Source organism: Macaca mulatta, chromosome 5 (assembly GCF_049350105.2).
Source record: "Macaca mulatta isolate MMU2019108-1 chromosome 5, T2T-MMU8v2.0, whole genome shotgun sequence".
Lineage (NCBI taxonomy): Eukaryota > Metazoa > Chordata > Mammalia > Primates > Cercopithecidae > Macaca > Macaca mulatta.
Window position 1 is genome coordinate 137789888 of NC_133410.1, and position 15670 is coordinate 137805557.

Genomic DNA, 15670 nt, shown 5'->3' on the forward strand with positions numbered 1-15670 from the left:
GGCAGGAGAATGGCACGAACCCGGGAGGCGGAGCTTGCACTGAGTCGGGATCGCACCACTGCACTCCAGCCTGGGAGACAGAGCAAGACTCCGTCTCAAAAAAAAAAAAAAAAAAAAAAAAGTCAATAATATTAGTATTCAGGAAAATGTAAATTAAAACCACAATAAAAAAGTATTTAACAGTCAAAATGATGAAAATTAGGAAGCTTAACAAGAGCTACAGATATTAAAAGATATGGATCAATATAAACTCATAAATATCACTGGTAAGAGTATAAATTGGCATAGCTATTTTGGAAATTAAGTTGATATTATATTGCAAAATTGATATTCATATAACCTATAATCCAGCAACTTCCTTCCTTGAAACTCTTGCACTTGTGTGTGTTATTGAATAAAAAAGTCCTAGAACACTAGATACCATTTTTATACAGTCTTTAAAAATATAAAACTAAAAAGTATATTGCTTGGAGATACACATACCTATAAAAAAACTGTAAAAGCAAGGGAATAATAAACACAAAATTCAAGATAGTGTTTATCTCTGGCAGAGAAAAAGAGAAGGACGGGAAATGGAAGAAAACCATGGATAGATGCACGAGTATTGGCAACATTTTAACACTCAAGCTGAGTGGTATGTTGAGAAGTTTTCATTTTATCAATATGTTTTCCAACATACATATATGTTATATACTACATTATTGATTGCTAATATTTGTAAGGTGCTTATTTTGTACCCTACTCCAAGTACTTACTTTATCCGTTACAGTCAGCCCTATGAAATAGGTTCTATTATGATATCTGATTTATAGAAGAGGACACTAAAACAGAAAGGGAAGTAACCTGTTCAGGGTCACACAGCTAACAAGTAATTGAGCCAGGAGTCAAATAGAAAAATCAGGCCCCAGAGTCCACATTCTTAACTATTAATACTATAGCTATCAAATATCAAATAACAAAAATAAAAGTTACCTAAGACAATAAAAGATAAAACCAATAGTTAATTGATTTACCTTTCATTTTCCTTGATGACATTTTCAAGCTGTAGTTTCATCTCACCCACCTGTTTCTGAAAGAATAAAATATGGTGTTGCAATACATTTTCCAGACAATCAGCTCTCCATTAAGTAGACCACTCATGTAAGCAATCAGATTCTGACACTGGTCTAGTGTCAGATTTGAAAGACTTATTCCTTATTTCTAACAAAGGGATAATTAATATGGATAGTTTACTAATAAGCAGAATACAATAAAACATTCATTTTAAATAGAATATAAATAAAATAGAAAGATTTTATGTAACACAGTGAGAAATATTTATAAATGTAATTCCTATGACTTGTAGCTGTGAAAAACAGATGAAAGATATTCCGGAGTATGTCACTATAACAAATACCAGATGGTTCCTGTATCTTGAATGTATATCTTAGTTAATTCACCTCAGTTTAGTGAAGCCCATATAAGCATATGTATTTTTCTAGTATTTCAAAAGGTAAAATGCTAACAGTAAGAAGAAAATGGAGGTCTTTTTTTAGCAGTCATTCGTTCAGTCTCTGATTCACCACTTTCATTAACTATCTAAACTCTCTGTACCATACAAGGCTGCTAAGGTAAACAGACATGCTCACTGAAAAATAGTAGGAAAGATGGTTAAAAAAAAAAAAATCACCTAAGTAAAATACAAGGAAGAATAAAATGCACACTAGAAAGGGAATTAAATGAAGGTCTGATTAATGCTCTCTGAAGGAGTAAAAAGATGTTAGGATTTCAAAAGAAAAGAAAGAGCATTTAAAGTTGGTAAAAATATGAGTAAAAGCAAAATAGCAAAAAATAAGTAGTCAACTCTCAGTAAGTGTGAATGAGCAAGTGGAGAGCATACACCCCCGCCCCCCCCCGGAAAAAAACCCTGAATTTATATGTAAAAGCATGCAAAATCTCACTTAAAACTGTAATCAATTCATGATTGTGTATTAGTCTTGATTGTGCTTCCTAGGCTAAAGGAGAGAAGCTTATCCTGGAGTACACCTTCACAACGGACGGGTGGAACAGGCAGTTCTCCAAGCCTTTTTCTCTCCCTTTCAACCAGAGAAGATCAAGGCAGCTTGGTCTAGGAGATCAGAATAGTGAATGCTAACTATAAATTTGGTTTGAAAGGTGAACTTTTCCAAGGTCCCCGTTATGCCTGAAACAATTAAACCAACATGAATTAATTCACTACCAGATAATTGAGCACTGGCCATATATGGACCGATACAGTGAGAGAGAAAATTGGAAAGACAGGTACAGGGTTTTGAGAATGTCATGGCAAGAGGTTTGGATTTATTGTAGCAATTATGTTGATTTTATAATTTTTAAATAATTTTTTTTTCCCTGAGATGGCATCTCACTCTGTCTCTTAAGCTGGAGTGTTCTCGAGAGCATGATCACAGCCCACTGCAGCCAATAAACTCATCTTTAAAAGTTGCAAAACTATCAGTGCATCTTAAAGAATGTTTATTACTCTTAAATAATTATGTAAGATACATACTCATTAGCTAAGACTAAAGATGGATTGTAACACTCTCACTATAAATTCCTTACTGTAAAATATTTCAAAATATTTACATTTGGAAGGAAGTGAAATCCACACAGTATTTCTCACATCATCAAATTTTTCCCTTCTATTTATATTTTCCGGCAAAAAATCGTCCATATAGAGAATTGCAGTGCTACTTTTCCTGCTTTGGAGATAACACTATTTTTTGACTAGGTCAATAAGTCATAAGAACTAGTACTTCTAATCAATCACATCTATCTGAGCAACCATTCTTAGATGTCAACATTTTTTTTTTCTCTAAAAGAAGGAGCAATTATTTTTATCATCAAAGACTCTTAGGCTTTCTAGCATAGTTTATTTCTCTCTTGTAATTAATTCAGTGATCACCCTCTGGCGGTAAAGAATGCAAAATGGAAAAACAAACTTAAACATCTTAGTAAAATGGCTTATTAAAGAAATACATGAATCAGATTATAAAAAATTTAAAAGAATTTAATTTCAAGATAATTAGCTATCTTATGTTATAACAACCAAAGTACATAATATGTTATTATAGGAATTTAGAAAGAGTAAATTCAGCAGAAACTTTAAATTCACTAGTCCTGAAAACAAAAAGAAAATACCATTTGTGCAAAAGAGGGCTTTCCGTTGCTCTTTAATTGTCAGCTAGGAAGATTAAAAGACATTACTGTGCTTGTCCTAAATTTAAATGACTACAGGCTAAGAAATACACAGTAAAGACCAGGAAGACTTTATGATAAAAGACACTATAATTTTAATGAAATGCTTTTATTTGACATTTGGGTCTAGAGGACAACTTTGTACGTTTATGTGTTTGAGAAATAACCTTGGAAATGAAAGCCTACATAATTTCAAACGCAGTGAAAGAACCTAATTTTATTTTTAGCAATTGGAAGCATTATGTGTTCTTTTAGTAAAGCTACATATCAATGCATTAATTGATAAGTAAGGGCTTGTTAAACTAGCTCTAATCAGCTTATTCCCATAAACCCTGGCATTTAATCATTTATTAAATATTTAAGGGCCTACTATGTGCTACACTTGAAAGTATACAGTAGGATCCCTTCACGTCCATGCATAAAAAGAAAAGGAAGTAAGGGAGAAAGTGCTTAGTGTCTGCCACACACACGGCCCCATTCTGAGGAAATCAGTCTCAGGGGTTGCTTTACTATATTTTATTTTATTTTTTTTTTGAGACAGAGTCTCACTCTGTTGCCCAGGCTGGAGTGCGGTGGCACGATCTCAGCTCACTGCAGCCTCTGCCTCCCGGGTTCAAGTGATTTCTCCTGCCTCAGCCTCCCGAGTAGCTGGGATTACAGGTGTGTGCCACCATACCTGGCTAATTTTTGTATTTTTAGTAGAGACGGGAATTCATTATGTTGGCCAGGCTGGTCTCAAACTCCTGACCTCAAGGGATCTCCATACCTTGTCCTTCCAAAGTGCTGGGATTACAGACATGAGCCACCACACCTGGCCAGGGTGCTTTAATATAAAGTCATTATACTCTCTTCCATTTGCATTAATGAAAGCCAACTTTGCCACCCTTGCTACAACTGTATTTATCCAGGAATTGGTATCTAAACCAAATACAATCATGAGTATATTCAAGCTCTAATAAAGAGAGGTCATTGCCTCCTGATAGGCTTAGCTTGAGACATGTAAGTTCTATTTAAGAAATACTTCCATTATATGGTTATCACAGTATCAGAAAGGTCAAAATTTTAGGGGAAAACATTAAAAGACATTTTCAGATCAAAGAAACACATTATAAATATTAGGTATATTCTAAACATGTAGCTCATTGAAACTCAAATTGTACCCTAAACAATTTTGTGCTATTATTCCAGTTCTCCATAAGCCCTGGGACCCAAAATGATAATCCATTCTGCAAGTAATGGGAAATGCAGATAGAATGAGGTACGGAGGAAGGTCTGAAAGGATGAGAGACAGTTTTAGGTTAAAAATAGAGAGATGTAAGCAAACAATAAGGAGATTAAGAGCTTCTTCTAAGCACCTAAGAAGTATCTCACGCAAGACAGCAAGAGCAAGGAAACACTGAATTAAAAGACAAGACTGAAGAGAATATTAATTTTCTTTGAGACAAGGTCCAGTTCTGTTGCCTAGGCTGGAGTGCAGCGGCTTGACCACAGCTCAATAAAGCCTCGACCTCCCAGGCTCAAGCAATTCTCTTACTTCAGCCTTCTGAGTAGCTAGGACCACAGGTGCACACCACCACACCTAGCTAACTTAATCCTAGCACTTTGGGAGGCCAAGGTGGGCGGATCACGAGGTCAGGAGATCAAGACCATCCTGGCCAACATGGTGAAACCCCATCTCTACTAAAAACACAAAAATTAGCTGGGCACAGTGGCTCATGCCTGTAATCCCAGCTACTCGGGAGGCTGAGGCAGGAGAATAGCTTGAACCAGGGAGTTAGAGGTTGCAGTGAGCCAAGATCGCACCACTGCACTCCAGGCTGGCAACAGAGTGAGATTCCATCTCCAAAAAAAAAAAAAAAAAAAAAAAAAAAGAAAAAGAAAAAAAAAGAGATGAGTCTCACTATGTTACCCAGGCTGGTCAAATGATCTTCCTGTCTCAGCCTCCCAAAGTGCTGGGATTACAGGCGTGAGTCACTGCACCCAGCTAGAAGAGAATCTTTAAACAAACATATACACATATATACATTCACACACATTTACAGAGGGCCACCAATTGGTTAGTTACAGCAAATATTCTCTTTCTCATCAATGTCTTTTTAAAAAGAGGGAGTCTATTTTACTTTTTATTTTCATAACGAAATATTATAAAAGCCTCATAACTATGATTTCATACCTGATAATATTTCAGCTGCCCATTTAGTTCTCCTAGATGTTTATCATACTCAGTTATAAGAGGAGCTAAAAAGCTAAAAAAAAAAGACAATAAAAATATAGCATATTCTGTTCCATCTAGTTTAATAAATATATAACAAGTGAAATAAATTACACATAAAAATTTTATGTTTAGTCTACTCATGCAACCAAAACTTTTCCCTTTTTTCCAAAACCAGGAGTTTTAAATATTTGCACAATTAATATTTTGGACTGAAAAATTCTTTGTTGTGGAGTGGCTAGTCTGTGCATTGAAGGATGTTTAACAGCATCCTTGGCCTCTACCCATTAGATGGCAGCAGCAGTCTCACTTTCCACAGTAGTGACAAGCAAAAATGTTTCTAGACATTGCCAAATATCTCCTGGTGAAACAGGGGTAAAATCATTCCGTCTGAGAACTAATTTTGTAGACCCTGTAATACTTGCTTTTTCTTGTCAATTCAAGAACAAAGCATTTAAGTTTAATAACAGCAGATCATGAAACAAACATTCCTGATACTAAAAGAATTACTTTAATAACAATTAAATAAAACTAAGAAAATGATATTATTCTGGTTAATACTTTACCTTTGGTCAAACACGAGGTTTTCAAATGTGTCGTCTCCTTCTCCTTGGCAGACAGCTTTCTATAAGAGAATGTGCATCTTAAAATGTGTTCTCACATCATTCTAGCCAAAATTGATAGTGATTTAATATTAAATGCAATTAAATTTTCATAACCTTAGAAAATCTATTTATGTCATTCATAATGAGAGAAAAAGAAAAAATAATAATCTCAATTTATATTGAAAAGCATTTGGTAAATTTAATACCCGTGCATAATAAAAACCATTGGCAAATTAGAAATTTGGGGAACTTTTCTTAATTTGATAAAAATATCTGCCAGAAATCTAATCAATTACAATTTAAAGGTTGAAAAGCAAGAAGCAAGGCTATTATTATCTACAAACAATTTGGCCATTTACCTAAAAACTCAGTAAAATCTACCAATTATTAGAACTAGTAAGAGAATACACTAAAAGTCACCAGACAGAAAATGAACACTTAAAAAAAAAATTACTAGCTTTTTCAAATACCAGCAATGATTAGAAAATGTAATATAAAAAATCCTATTCACGACTATGACAAACAATATCTGCAGAATAAAGCAAATAAAAAATGGTACAGGAGCTTATTGAGAAAATTAGTTTTACTAAAGGATATAAAAGGAAATCTAAACAAACATGGTACTATAGCATTCATCTATGGGTGCAACGGTCAATATTTTGAGTATGTCAGCTCTCTAAAATTGACTACAACTTCATTGCACTCAAAAATGAAGTTCCAATAGAATAATTTATAAAAGTTCCATGAAAGAGTAAGTGTGAAAAATTAGCCAAGATAATCTCACCAAAAAAAAAGGAAAAGAAAAAAGAAAGAGAAGAACTTGGCTTACTACATAGCAAAACACCACAATGCTACAGCAATTTTAACAGTATGCTATAGGTACAGTAACAAACTCAACAGTATAACAAACCCAGAAATAGATTCAAGCATTTATAGGTATGTGGTATATAAAACAAGAGGAATTATAATCGAATGGACACAGTACTGCTATCCAACAAATAGTACTGGATAACAAACAAAATTAGATTCTAGCACATACTAAATGGAAAAATATAGATAAAAATCCAAATGTTGTTAAAATTTTAACAATTATTGCAAGAAAATGCATTATTGACCTTGAGTTAGACAATGCTTTCTTAACTTCACAAATGCAGAAATTTTTGTCTCTTTTGTTTGTAAATATCTCAAGCAGCGCCTGCCATACTTTTTTGCTCAAATTGCATTTGTTAGCTGGAAGACACCAGGAGCAAAACCTATAAATTGAAAGACTGACACATTTTACAACATCCAAATTTAAAACTTCTATACAGCTAAAGACACCATAAGCAAATTTAAAAGACCTATAGCATTCGTAGCATGACCAGAAATTTTGTATCTATGGCATATGGAGAAACATTTAAACACAAGATGTGCAAGGTTTTTCAGTGGTGCCTTTACTATAAAACATAGCTAACAAAATGTCTTTTAACAGAATAAATAAAAAATGATACAATAGAATCCCGTAAGTAGTTCAAGAAATTAATTAAATTTATATGTATCAAAATAGATATATCATAAAAAAAAGTTATTTCTAGGGGTGGAGAGAAGAAAATAGGACAGAGAAGGAAGACGGTCAAAGGGATCACTAAAAGCATCTGTAATATTCTGGCTTTTTGAAGGGAGAAAGTATTTATGATCACATACATATTAAAGAGTAATTTTAAAGCATAACTCAAGCCTCTGAATTCTAAAGTTTCACTTAATTAATTTTTAATATTTTACTCTGTAAATATTTATTTACCTACTATGTGTAAGGGCCCATGGGAGGTACAGTAAATAATACAAAGATGAACAACTCATAGTCCTTATCCACTGAATGGACTGTAGAGTTATAGGCAGAAACAGGCAAATAAGCAAGGAACAATAATAAGAATAAAGACATACCATGAAAGAGGCATAGAATGGTGAGAATGAGTGGATGAAAGGAAGATAATCAATACTGTTTTTATTCAAGTACTACATACATACAGAAGACTGTGCAAATTATAAGTATACAGCTAAATAATTCTCACAAAGTGAATATACTCATGTAACCAGAACACAAATCAAGCAACACAAGTACTCCTCACTTTGCATGTTGGTATGTCTTCATTTTGCACAGTTCTGTGGAAACATCAAATCCAAGTAAGGACAAAGTTGTGATACACACAAGTTTCAGTTAATATGGCACTGCAAAAAGTGAGAATTGTGTATATAACCAACAACCCCTAAACCCCTAAGTCACTACTCCCACGCTCCATGTGGGACCCAAATCCTGACTTCTAACAGTATGAAATCATTTTGCCTGTTTTTAAAAAAAATTATAAAAATATAACCATACAGTATATTTTCTGTTATGTCTGGCTTCTTTTGCTTATCACTGGGTTTGTGAGATTCATTCTTACTGCTGTGGGTAATTTTGGTTCGTTCATTCTTACTGACATATACCATTTCACTTTATAAGTATGCCACAATATATTTATGCTTTCTATTATTATTTATTTATTTATTTTTGAGATGGAGTCTCGCTCTGTTGCCCAGGCAGGAGTGCAGTGGCACGATCTCGGCTCACTGCAACCTCCGCCTCCCAGGTTCCTGCCATTCTCCTGCCTCAGCCTCCTGAGTATCTCGGACTACAGGTGCCTGCCACCACGCCTGGCTAATTTTTTGTATTTTTAGTAGAGATGGGGTTTCACCGTGTTAGCCAGGATGGTCTCGATCTCCTGACCTCGTGATCCGCCTGCCTTGGCCTCCCAAAGTACTGGGATTACAGGTGTGAGCCACCGTGCCTGGCTATGCTTTCTATTATTAAATGAAGTATCTGGGTTGTTCATTATTTGGCTATTATAAATAGTGCTGCTACAAACATTCTTGAAAAGGTCTTCTTGGTATAGGCATTTCTGATGGGTATACCTACAGGTAAAACTGATGACTCATAAGGTCTGTATCAGTCAGATCTAGAATAAAATGTCAATTTTCTGAAGTAATCTTACCAATTTACTCTCTCACAGGCAGTGTATGAGAGTTATTCCACATCTTTGTCAACACTTGGAGTTATGCTTTTCACTCTAGCCAGTGGATGTAGTAGTATTTCATTGTGGTTTGAATTTCCATTTACCTGATAAACAATGAAGTTGAAGACTCTTTTCTACAGTTACTAAGCATTTTAAATACCTCCTTTTGTGAAGTGACCTGTTTCTCTAATGGATAATTGTTTTAGTTATTAATTTGAAGACATTCTTCAAATATTCTAGATTTTTGCAAGATTACAAATATATTCTCCATTCCATAGCTTAGCTTTTTACTTTCTTAATGGTGTCTTAAAAACATAAGTTCTTTCATTTTGAAGTAGCCCAGTTTATCATTTCTTTCCTTTATGATTAGTGCTTATGTCCCGTTTAAGCCATCCTGCCTACTATAAGCTCATAACGTCTTCCCTCAAGTTTTATTCTAAAAGCTTTACCTTAACATTTAGATATGCAATCAATGCAGAAATCACATATGAGAGTAGTTTGGGTAGAGATCAAAATTCATTTTTCTTTATTCTGAATGAAAGTCTGGTATGTGTAAAGCTATTTCTAAACTTTATTCTGTTTAACTGGCTTGTTTCCTTGGCCAATACCATACTAACCAAATTACTATAGCTTTATAGTAAATATTAAGACCTGGTAGTATCTGTTTCCAAGTGTAGTTGTTCTGCAAGATTGTCTTAGCTCTTCTTGTCCTTTTTCATATAAATTTTGAGGGGGAACTATTATGTTTTTGAGGAACTTCCATACTGTTCTCCACAGTGGCTAAACTAATGTATATTTCTACCAACAGTGTATGAGGGTTCCCCTTTCTCTACATCCTCACCAGCATCCATTATTGCCTGTCTTTAGGACAAAAGTCATTCAAACAGGGGTGAGATGGGATCTCACTGTGGTTTTGATATGCATTTCTCTAATGATGACTAAATGTTTAGCATTTTTTTCATATACTTCTTGGCCAGTTGTATGTCTTCTTTTAGAGATGTCTATTCAGTTCATTTACTCATTTTTAAATTGGATTCTTCTTTTAACTGCTGAATTGTTTAAGCTCCTTATATATTCTGGACATTTGTCTCTTGTCAGATGAATAGTTTTCAAATACTTTCTCCCATTTTGCCAGATTTCTCTTCATTCTGTTGACTGTTTCCTTTACAATACAGAAGCTTTTAAGATTGATATAATTCCATTTGTCTATATTTGCCTTTCTTGCTTATGCCTTTGAGGTCTTCTCCATAAAACCTTTACCCAGGAAAATGTACTGAAACATTTGTTTTTGTCCACCAGTTTCATAGTGTTTGGTGTTACATTTTTTTAGTCCATTTTGTGTTGATTTTTGTATATGGTAAGAGACAGGGGTGACTTATTTTTGGCATATGGATATCGAGTTTTTCCAGCACTATTTCTTTTTCTTTATTTGCAGATGACAGTTAATTTTAATTTTTATTTTACTTTAAGTTCTGGGATACATGTGCAGAACATGCAGGTTTGTTACATAGGTATACACGTGCCATGATGGCTTGCTGCACCTATCAACCTGTCATCTAGGTTTTAACCCTGCATGCATTAGGTATTTGTCCTAATGCTCTCCTTCCCCTTACATGCCATCCCTGACAGGCCCTGGTGCGTGATGTTTCCCTCCTTGTGTCCATGTGTTCTCATTGTTCAATTCCCACTTATGAGTGAAAACATGCAGTGTTTGCCTTTCTGTTCTTGTGTTTGCTGAGGACAATGCTTTCTAGCTTCATTCATATCCCTGCAAAGTACATGAACGCATTCTTTTTTATGGCTGCATAATATTCCCTGGTGTATATGTGCCACATTTTCTTTATCCAGTCTATCTTCATGGGCATTTGGGTTGGTTCCAAGTCTTTGCTATTATAAATAGTGCTTCAATAAACATATGTGTGCATGTGATAGTAGAATAATTTATAATGCTTTAGGTATATACACAGTAATGGGATTGCTGGGTCAAATGGAATTTCTGGTTCTATATCCTTGAGGAATTGCCACAATTTCTTCCACAATAGTTGAACTAATTTACACTCCCACCAGCAGTGTAAAAGCATTCCTGTTTATATACAAACTTGCCAGCATCTGTTGTTTCCTGACTTTTTAATGATCGCCATTCTAACTGGTGTGAGATGATATCCCTTTTGGTTCTGATTTGCATTTCTCTAATGACCAATGATGATGAGCTTCTTCTTCGTATGTTTGTCGGCCACATAAATGTCTTTTTTGACAAGTGTTTGTTAATATCCTTCACCCATTGTTTGATGGGGTCGTTTTTTTCTTGTAAATTTGCTTATGTTCCTTGCAGATTGTGGATATTAGACCTTTGTCAGATGGGTAGCTTGCAAAAATTTTCTCCCATTCTGTAGGACGCCTGTTCACTATGATGATAGTTGCTTTTCTATGCAGAAGCTCTTTAGTTTTAACTGGATCCCATTTGTCTATTTTGTTGTAATTGCTTTTGGTGTTTTAGTCATGAAGTCTTTGCCCATGCCTATGTCCTGAATGGTGCTGTCTAGGTTTTCTACTGGGGTTTTTATGGTTTTGGCTTTTAAGTCTTTAAACCATCATGAGATATTGTTTGTATAAGGTGTAAGGAGGGGGTCCAGTTTATGTTTTCTGCTTGAGACTAGCCAGTTTTCCCAGCACCATTAATTAAATAGGGAATCATTTCCCCATTACTTTTGTCAGGTTTATTGAAGATCAGATGGTTGTAGATGTGTGGTTTTATTTCTGAGGCCTTTGTTCTGTTCTATTGGTCTATGTATCTGTTTTGGCACCAGTACCATGCCGTTTTGGTTAGTGTAGCAGTGCAGTATAGTCAGGTAGCATGACTCCAGCTTTGTTCTTTTTGCTTAGGATTGTCTTGGCTATACAGGCTCTTATTTGGTTCCATATGAAATTTAAAGTAGTTTTTTTCTAGTTCTGTGAAGAAAGACAGTGGTAGCTTGAGGGGAATAGCATTGAATCTATAAATTTCTTTGAATAGTATGACCAGTTTCACAATATTGATTCTTCCTATCAATAAGCATGGAATGTTTTTCCATGTTTGTGTCCTCTCTTATTTCCTTGAGCAGTAGTTTGTAGTTCTCCTTGAAGAGGTTCTTCATATCTCTTGTAAGTTGTATCCCTAGGTATTTTACTCTCTTTGTAACAATTGTGAATGGGAGTTCACTCATGATTTGGCTCTCTATTGGTCTGCTATTGGTGTATAGGAATGCTTGGATTTTTGCACACTGATTTTGTATCCTGAGACTTTGCTGAAGTTGCGTGTCAGCTTAAAGAGATTTTGGCCTGAGATGATGGGGTTTTCTAAATACACAATCATGTCATCTCCAAACAGAGACAATCCGACTTCCTCTTTTCCTAATTGAATACCATTTCTTTCTTTCTCTTGCCTCATTGCCCTGGCCAGAACTTCCAATACTATGTTGAATAGGAGTGGTGAGAGAGGGAATCTTTGTCATGTGCCAGTTTTCAAAGGGAATGCTTCCAGTTTTTGCCCATTTGGTATGATATTGGCTGTGGGTTTGTCATAAATAGCTCCTATATTTTGAAATATGTTCCATCAATACCTAGTTTATTGAGAGTTTTTAGCATGGAGGGCTGTTGAATTTTGTCAAAGGCCTTTTTTTGCATCTATTGAGATAATTGTGTGGTTTTTGTCACTGGTTCTGTTTATGTGATAGATTGTTTATTGATTTGCATATGTTAAACCCGCCTTGCATCCCAGGGATGAAGCCAACTTGATCGTGGTAGATAAACTTTTTGATGTGCTGCTGAATTCTGTTTGCCAGTATTTTATCGAGGATTTTCAAATTGATGTTCATCAGGGATATTGGCCTGAAATTTTCTTTTTTTTGTTGTATCTCTGCCAGATTTTGGTATCAGGATGATGCTGGCCTCATAAAATTAGTTAGGGGGGATACCCTCTTTTTCTACTGTTTGAAATAGTTTCAGAAGGAATTGTACCAGCTCCTCTTTGTACCTCTGGTAGAATTCGGCTGTGAATCCATCTGGTCCTGGACTTTTTTTTGGTTGGTAAGCTATTATTTACTGCCTCAATTTCAGAACTTGTTATTGGTCTATTCAGGGATTTGACTTCTTCCTGGATTATTCTTGGAAGGGTGTATGTGTCCAGGAATTTGTCCATTTCTTGTAGATTTTCTAGTTTTGTGTGTGTGTGTGTGTGTAGAAGTGTTTATAGTATTCTCTCATGGTAGTTTTTTATTTCTGTGGGATTGGTGGTGATATCCCTTTTATCATTTTTTATTGTGTCTATTTGATTCTTCTCTCTTTTCTTCTTTATTAGTCTGGCTAGCAGTCTATCTATATTGTTGATCTTTTAGAAAAACTAGCTCCTAGATTTATTAACTTTTTAAAGGAATTTTCATGTCTCTATCTCCTTCAGCTCTGCTCTGCTCTGATCTTAGTTATTTCTTGTCTTCTGCTAGCTTTTGCATTTGTTTGCTCTTGCTTCTCTAGTTCTTTTAATTGCAATGTTAGGGTGTCGATTTTACATCTTTCTTGCTTTCTCTTGTGGGCATTTGGTGCTATAAATTTCCCTCTACATACTGTTGAAATATGTCCCAGAGATTCTGGTACGTTGTGTCTTTGTTCTTATTGGTTTCAAGGAACATCTTCATTTCTGCCTTCATTTTGTTATTTACCCAGTAGTAATTCAGGAGCACATTGTTCAGTTTCCATATAGCTGTGTGGTTCTGAGTGAGTTTCTTGATCCTGAGTTCCAATTCGATTGCACTGCATTCTGAGAGACTGTTATGATTTCCATTCTTTTGCATTTGCTGAGGAGTGTTTTACTTCCAATTTTGTGGTCAATTTTAGAATGAGTGTGATGTGGTGCTGGGAATAATATATATTCTGTTGATTTGGGGTGGAGAGTTCTGCAGATGTCTCTTAGGTCTGCTTGGTCCAGAGCTGAGTTCAAGTCCAGGATATCCTTGTTAACTTTCTGTCTTATTGATCAGTCAAATATTGACAGTGGGGTGTTAAAGTCTCCCACTATTATTGTGTGGGAGTGTAAGTCTCTTTGTAAGTCTCTAAGAACCTGCTTTATAAATCTGTTTCCTCCTGTAGTGGGTGCATATATATTTAGGATAGTTAGCACTTCTTAATGCATTGATCCTTTTAACATTATGTAATGCCCTTCTTTATCTCTTTTGACCTTTGTTGGTTTAAAGTCTGTTTTATCAGAAACTAGGATTGCAACCCTTGCCTTTTTTTTGCTTTCCATTTGCTTGGTAAATATTCCCCCATTTCTTTATTTTGAGCCTGTGTGTGTCTTTGCATGTGAGTGGGTCTCCTAAAGACAGCACACTGATGGGTCTAGACTCCTTATCCAATTTGCCAGTGTCTTTTAACTGGGGCATGTAGCCCATTTACACTTAAGGTTAATATTGTTATGTGTGAATTTGATCCTGTCATCATGATGCTAGCTGGTTATTTTGCCCAATAGTTGATGCAGTTTCTTCATAGTGTCCATGGTCTTTACAATTTGGTGTGTTTTTGCAGTGCCTGTTACCAGTTTTTCCTTCCCATATTTAGTGCTTCCTTCAGGAGTTCTTCTAAGGCCGGCCTGGTGGTGACAAAATCCCTCAGCATTTGCTTACCTGTAACAGATTTTATTTCTCCTTCGCTTATGAAGCTTAATTTGGCTGGATGTAAAATTCTGGGTTGAAAATTCCTTAAGAATGTTGAATATTGGCCCCCACTTTCTTCTGGCTTCTAGGGTTTCTGCCAAGAGATTTGCTGTTAGTCTGATGGGCTTCCCTTTGTGGGTAACCCGACCTTTCCCTCTGGCTGCCCTTAACATATTTTCCTTCATTTCAACCTTGGTGAATCTGATGATTATGTGTCTTGGGGTTGCAATTCTTGAGGAGTATCTTTGTGGTGTTCTCTACATTTCCTGAATTTGACTGTTGGCCTGTCTTGCTAGGTTGGGGAAGTTCTCCTGGATAATAACCTGAAGAGTGTTTTCTAAGTTGGTTCCATTCTCCCCGTCACTTTCAGGTACACCAATCAAATGCAGATTTGGCCTTTTCACATAGTCCCATATTTCTTGGAGGCTCTGTTTCTTTCATTTCACTCTTTTTTCTTTAATCTTGTCTTCTCACTTTATTTCATTAAGTTGATCTTCAATCTCTGATGACTGTTCTTCTGCTTGATCGATTCGGCTATTGATAGTTGTGTATGCTTCACAAAGTTCTCGTGCTGTGTTTTTCAGCTCCGTCAGGTCATTTATGTTCTTCTCTAAACTGGCTATTATAGTTAGCAGCTCCTGGAACCTTTTTATGAAGGTTCTGAGCTTCCTTGCATTGGGTTAGAACATGCTCCTTCAGCTCAGAGGAGTTTATTACCTACCCTCTGATGCCTACTTCTGTCAATTTGTCAAGCTCATACTCTGTCTAGTTTTCTGCCCTTGCAGAAAGGAGAAGAGTTGTGACATGTGGAGAACAGGCATTCTGGTTTTTGGATTTTTCAACATTTTTGCACTGGTTTTTCCTCATCATAATGGATTTACCTACGTGGTGGATTTGATCTTTGAGGCTGATGACCTTTGG

At 35.6% G+C, this 15670-nt stretch overlaps 1 protein-coding gene across 6 annotated transcripts in view; it reads right to left on the reverse strand.

The window, feature by feature from the left end:
• SCLT1 (sodium channel and clathrin linker 1) overlaps positions 1-15670 on the reverse strand; it is a 206316-nt gene that overhangs the window by 145322 nt on the left and 45324 nt on the right. For 3 of the 6 annotated variants that reach the window (XM_078001441.1, XM_015138939.3, NM_001258164.1), the window contains 3 exon segments: positions 5995-6053; positions 5390-5462; positions 1014-1069 (listed from right to left, as the gene is read on the reverse strand). In XM_078001441.1, coding sequence (XP_077857567.1) covers positions 1014-1054 — 41 coding nt within the window. In that variant the 5' untranslated portion in view covers positions 1055-1069; positions 5390-5462; positions 5995-6053. 6 annotated transcript variants of the gene reach the window in all.